The 6,185-nt window shown below is 40.1% G+C and overlaps 1 protein-coding gene across 1 annotated transcript in view; it reads left to right on the top strand.

The window, feature by feature from the left end:
- Positions 1-6,185, top strand: part of APOO (apolipoprotein O) — a 59,297-nt gene that overhangs the window by 49,698 nt on the left and 3,414 nt on the right. The window contains exon 8 of the mRNA XM_007463963.1: positions 5,408-5,473. Within this exon, the coding sequence (XP_007464025.1) occupies positions 5,408-5,443 (36 nt within the window). The 3' untranslated portion in view covers positions 5,444-5,473. The remainder of the gene's footprint in view (positions 1-5,407; positions 5,474-6,185) is intronic.

Genomic DNA, 6,185 nt, shown 5'->3' with positions numbered 1-6,185 from the left:
CAGCAGGAAATTGAAAGGGAAGCAGCAGCCATCAATCTGAGTAAATGTGTCCTGCTTTCTTTTTCTCCATTTGAAATTCCTTAGCTTTCTAAACACACTCAAGTTTTGCTGTAAGTTATGTGATTTTAAAGTGATCATCTTTGAAATAAGGCAGTCACAGAAGGAGAAATACTGTATGATTCCACTTAAATGAAGTATCTAAAATAGTCAAATTCATAGAAGAAGAGAGTAGAGTGGTGGTTGCCAGGGGCTGGGGGGAGTGGAAAATGGGGAGTTGCTAATCAATGGGTATAAAGTTTCAGTTATGCAAGATGAATACATTCTAGAGACCTGCTGTACAATATAGTGCCTATAGTTAACATTACTGTATTGTACACTTAAAAATTTGTCAGGAGGGCAGACATGTCATGTTAAGTGTTCTTACCACAATAAAATAAAAATAAGGACAATGTGGTGGGTTTTCCATAAAGCTAAATTTGTTCTGAATTTGTGCCCTTTCTAGTTTTTGCTGTTTAAAATTCTAAGAAATAAAGGTACTAGGCAATGATTTTTTCTTTTCTTGCCTGTGTTGGGTCTTCATTGCTGTGCCCAGGCTTCCTCTAGTTGTGGGGAGCAGGGGCTACTCTTCGTTGTGGTGCGTGGGCTTCTCATTGCGGTGGCTTCTCTTGTTGTGGAGCACAGATTCTAGGCACACAGGCTTCAGTAGTTGTGACACACAGGCTCAGTATTTGTGGCTCGTGGGCTCTGGAGCGCAGGCTCAGTAGTTGTGACGCACGGGCTTAGTTGCTCTGTGGCATGTGAGATCTTCCTGGACCAGGGATTGAACCCGTGTCTCCTGCATTGGCAGGCAGATTCCTAACCACTGTGCCACCAGGGAAGTCCCTTTCTTTTTTTTTAAACATCATTACTTAACAAAATAAAAAGTAAGAAATCCTGAAAAAAAAAAGTCTCCTTTTTCGAAAGGCATACACTTTTGGTATGAGGAAAGGTAGACAAGGCAGGATGCAGCATGGCCTGGTGGCCAAGAGAGTGGACTCCAGAGTGGGTGCACCGGGCTCTTCCCCCACTCCCACCCCACCCCCACCTCTTACAAGCCTTGAAACCTTGGGAAATCGCTCTGGTGCTCTTGGGAAATGGGGGTAGTACCTCATGGGGCTGTTTCAAGGATTGAGTTTATCCATGTGAGAAGCTGAGAAAATGGACAGACTTTAGAAATGGTAACCATGATAGATGTCATGTGACATCTGCATAGGAGAAGGTAACATTTCCTGATGGAAAATGGAGCCCTAGGGCTTATTATACTCCTTAGTCAAAAGTCCTCCTATCTGTTTTAGTTTCCTATTGCAGCCATAACAAATGACCACAAATTTACTGGCTGAAAGTAATACAAATTTATTATCTTAGACTCTGTAGGTCAGGAGTCTGGTGCTAAATCAAGGTGTCAGCAGGGCTGCCTTCCTTTCTGGAGGTTCCAGGGGAGAATCCGCTTCCTGCTCCTTGAGGTTGTTGACAGAATTTAGTTTCTTGGCAGTTCTAGGACCAAGGTCTGCTTTGCTAGCTGTCAGCTGAGGGTAGTTCCCAGCTTCTAGAGGCTGCAGCATTCCTTGACTCCCAGCCCTCTTCCTTCGTCTTCAGAGCCAGCTGCTGCAGATGAGTCCTTTTCATGTCCCATTTCTTTGACCCCAGTCTTCCATCCTCTTAGAGTATAGGAACCCATGTGATTCGATTGGGCCCACCCAGATAATCCAAGATAATCTCCCTATTGTAAGGTCAGCTGGTTAGCAACCTTAACTCCAGTGCCATGGTAATTCTCCTTTGCCATGCACGGTAGCACAGTCACAGGTTCCAGGATTAGGGTGCAAACATCTTTGAGGGGGCTGTTATTCTGCCTACCACATCCAGTGAACTGGAATTTCACTGGGGTCTTTAACAGGTCATTTATGTTTACCTTTTATTTCCTCATCAAAAAAGTTAAGTGACCTACCACATAGGATAGGTAGTTTTTTTTTTAACATCTTTATTGGAGTATAATTGCTTTACAATGGTGTGTTAGTTTCTGCTTTATAACAAAGTGAATCAGCTATACATATACAGATATCCCCATATCTCCTCCCTCTTGTGTCTCCCTCCCACCCTCCCTATCCCACTCCTCTAGGTGGTGACCAAGCACCGAGCTGATCTCCCTGTGCTATGCAGCTGCTTCCCACTAGCTATCTGTTTTACATTTGGTAGTGTATATATGTCCATGCCACTCTCTCACTTCACCCCAGCTTACCCATCCCCCTCCCCGTGTCCTCAAGTCCATTCTCTATGTCTGTGTCTTTATTCCTGTCCTGACCCTAGGTTCATCAGAACCTTTTTTTTTTTTTTTTAGATTCCATATATATGTGTTAGCATACGGTATTTATTTTTTCTCTTTCTGACTTACTTCACTCTGTATGACAGTCTCTAGGTCCATCCACGTCACTACAGATAACTCAATTTCGTTTCTTTTGGGATAGGTCATTTTTATTGACCACTTGCTGTGAGCTTGGCCCTGTGTGCTAACTGTATGCTCAGGAAGAGTCTGTGAGGCAGATTCTATTATTATCTCCATGTTATAAACGAGGAAACTGCATTTTGGAAGAGTTAAGTAATTGATCAAAATAATTCAACTGGTGAGGGGATCAGACATTTCAAGTGGATTGCTGTACCTCAAAGGTTTGGCTGGAAATCCCCCTTCATATGGCAGTGCATACTAATTAGAAATAAATATTTTGATTAAAACAAATGTTTGAATTTTGCTAATAGAAATTATTATTCATGTTCATGGAATGGTAAGAAAATAAAATGTCTACTGTAGCTTAGCCAAGTTGACACATAAAATTAACCATCACAGTGCAGTGCTGTTTAGCTTATTCCTCTAGCCCTTTGCAACCCAATATGGCAGGCACCAGATGTTGATTACCTGAAGTGTAGCTAATCTGAACTGAGGTATGCTGTAAGCACAAATTCACACCAAATTTAGAAGACATGGTACAAGTAAAAAGATTGTAAACTATCTCATAATTTTAATGTTGATTGATGTTATATTGATTACATGTTGAAATAATAGTATTTTAGATGTGTTGGGTTAAATAAAATGTATCAATCGCTTTAAAAAAACAATGGAACCCAATATGTATTGAAATTAGGTATAAGGAGAATGGTTGCATTGTAAAATATTTTAAATAAAACTGTCTGAAAATGCAAAAAAATTTGATTTCTGGCTTGTGCTAAGTCACAAACTGTCTTTTGAAGTCAGAATGTTGTTTTTGCTGAGATGATGATGGGTTCTGCCAAGAGAGATCTGATTTGTAATAGGGTGGATGGGTTCAGTACTTCATTAGTGAGATATTTGACTGTCATGTTTTGTTATACTATAAGTGATATGTAATCAGACAAGAAAAATTTCCTAGCAACAGTTGTTTTCTTCAACCAGAAGAATGTTTTTATGTGCTCATTTTCTTAATGTCCAAAGGATAAAAAAAGTTTATGAATTTAGCATCTTATATTCTTATCTTGTTCTAAGAAAATATATCTTATCTTATATTTTTGATTAACTAAGTAGGGAACCACATGGTTTTTATGACAGACCCAATTGTTGGACATAGTTATCTCACTTGCCTTCATAAGCCTCTTTTTATCTCTTCTTCATTAATTACATACCCAAACTTTTTTTTAAACACTCATCAAGTCTCTAGGTTCTACCTCATTTCATTTGTTTATTCAACAAATGTTTGAATACTGTGTGCTAGGAGGTCCTAGGAGTATTGTGCCCTCATGAAACATATATATTTGTGAAGGATTCAAACATGAATGAAAGAATTACACAAATCAGGAAGTGCATGGATGCTATCAATGTGAATAAAAGGTTCTTATCTGAATCGAAGGTCAGAGGACAGGGGAAAGCCTTGATCTAAAGGATGAATAGCATTTAGCCAGACCAAAATTGGGATTGACCAGTCTAGGTCAAGGGACTTTTTTTGCAAAGGTCCTATCCCAGGAAAGAGCTTGGCAAGTTGGAAGAGCAACAGCAAGAAGGCCTCTGGGGTGTGTGTGTGTTGTGTGTGTGTGTGTGTGTGTGTGTGTGTGTGTGTGTGTGTGAGAAAGTGGCTCTCAAGGAATAGCGTAATGCATAGGCGCCGAGTCCTGTAGAGCTCTGTTCAGAGCAGCAAGTGGACCTGGATACTGTATGATGATCCACCAAGCAATACGTATGGCCTGTTTCCCCAGAACTGCATCATCAAGTGAATGTGGTCTGTAGATAGGGTGACCATATAATTTATCATCCAAACCAGGTTACTCTTGAGAGTGAAACAGGGCACTATTAATTATGCTGGGACAATAAGTATAAACCAGTATGTATAACTTGGGCAAGCCAAGATGTATGATCACTATGCTTAGAGACAGGTTCTCAACCACTTCAGTAAGCCTGAAGTTGCCTAGGAGCCATGCTCTGAAATTACAGGGTTAGGCATGTGTTCCTGCTTTCTCACATTCCCCCCTCCTTCACCCATGGATAACTCTGAGAGAAGGCCACTGGCAGAACCTGCACCAAGTCTAGACCACAGAATCACAGCCCTATTGCCCACCCAACTACAGCCTAGTGTTTTTCAGATTGCCATCTCATGAGAGCTCAGATCCTTGACGTACATCAGGTCTTATTAATGTGTTTTCAGAATTAAAAGTCTTAAAAACATCTGGGAAAGCAAGTAAGGCCTTAAACATTTAGCACGTGAACTTTTCCCACTAGAACCTTTCCTACCTTACTTCTCATTGATGACGTGACCTAATTATATGTTCCCAGATGGTGGCCAGGCGGAATGGGTGCCGTCTGGTTATAACCTCTTCCAGAGTAAACATGTTTTGTGATTTAGCCCCTATGGTGGATGATATACGGAGCGGAGTACCCACAGGAAACCGTCCCATAGGTGTGAAACCTTTTTTTTTTAGTTTCAGATCATGATGACTATTCTTTTTTTTTTTTATTGGAGTATAGTTGATTTACAGTGTTGTGTTAGTTTCAGGTGTACAGCAAAGTGATTCAGTAAAACCTTCTTTAACAATTACAGTGGCATGAAGTAGTAAAGAAATCTTTTCACTGTTGATTGGATTTTTTATCAAATCAGCTCTTGGCCAAATCTGTGTAGTGAGGATTAATGGAGCTTTATTTCCTGCTCTCCTCTGTGCCTGAGTCACTTTCTACAGCAGGGCCCTCAGGGAGCCCTAGTAATTCCTTCAGTTTACCGAGACATGGGTCACTTTGCATCAGATAATATTCAGTCACATGGTGAAGATGTGCACTTTGAAACAGTCTACTATTTCTTTAGAAGTTTTACTGTTTCTTTTCAAACTGCATTAATATTCTTACTTTCTGTTTTACAAGTCGGAAAATGTGAAGAATTCACCCGGAAATAAGTAGAATACTCCATGCTCTGCCCATTTTAATCAGGTAAAGAACAAGAAAACTCTGTGGTTATTTTTAGCATTATTAGCACCAATTGAAATGACTTGTCTTTAATTAATTTAATTTGATTAATTATAGCCATTTCAACTTCGTGTGGACACATAAGGGTCAGGATGATATTTCATTCCATCTTTAATTTCTGGGCTTAAGTGCTATGACTTTTTAATTGTGTTTGTTCCTGAGAAGTACCTGGGTTTTTTAGACAAGCTAGAACTCGACATTTGGGATTTGTCTATAAACCTATTTCAAACAATTATTTCTGAGGCTTATTTTTTTTTTTTCAGACAGCACTTCACTGTAGTAAGCACAGTTGTATTCATCTAATAATCATTCAATAAACATTTGCTGAATGCATGACTATTGTAGAGAAGCTCAAGATTATATAGAGTAAGTGACATAGGGAATTCATAGGTGTCGTTGTCTTTCTTTGTAGATTTGAGTAACTTGAGTCTAGAGAAATTTAGGATGGTATCTGATAAAGTCAATCAGTATGATTTCTTCTGGTCGTATACTCAATTCACCATTTGTTTTCATTCATATGTTCAGTATTTACCCATTGAGTACTTGCTAAGTAGAAAACACTAGTTATGGGCTTCCCTGGTGGCGCAGTGGTTGAGAGTCTGCCTGCCGATGCAGGGGACGCAGGTTCGTGCCCCGGGCTGGGAAGATCCCACATGCCGCAGAGCGGCTGGGCCCC

This window comes from Lipotes vexillifer, unplaced genomic scaffold (genome assembly GCF_000442215.2).
Source record: "Lipotes vexillifer unplaced genomic scaffold, Lipotes_vexillifer_v1.1 scaffold587, whole genome shotgun sequence".
Lineage (NCBI taxonomy): Eukaryota > Metazoa > Chordata > Mammalia > Artiodactyla > Lipotidae > Lipotes > Lipotes vexillifer.
This window is presented reverse-complemented; position numbering and strand designations above follow the sequence as displayed.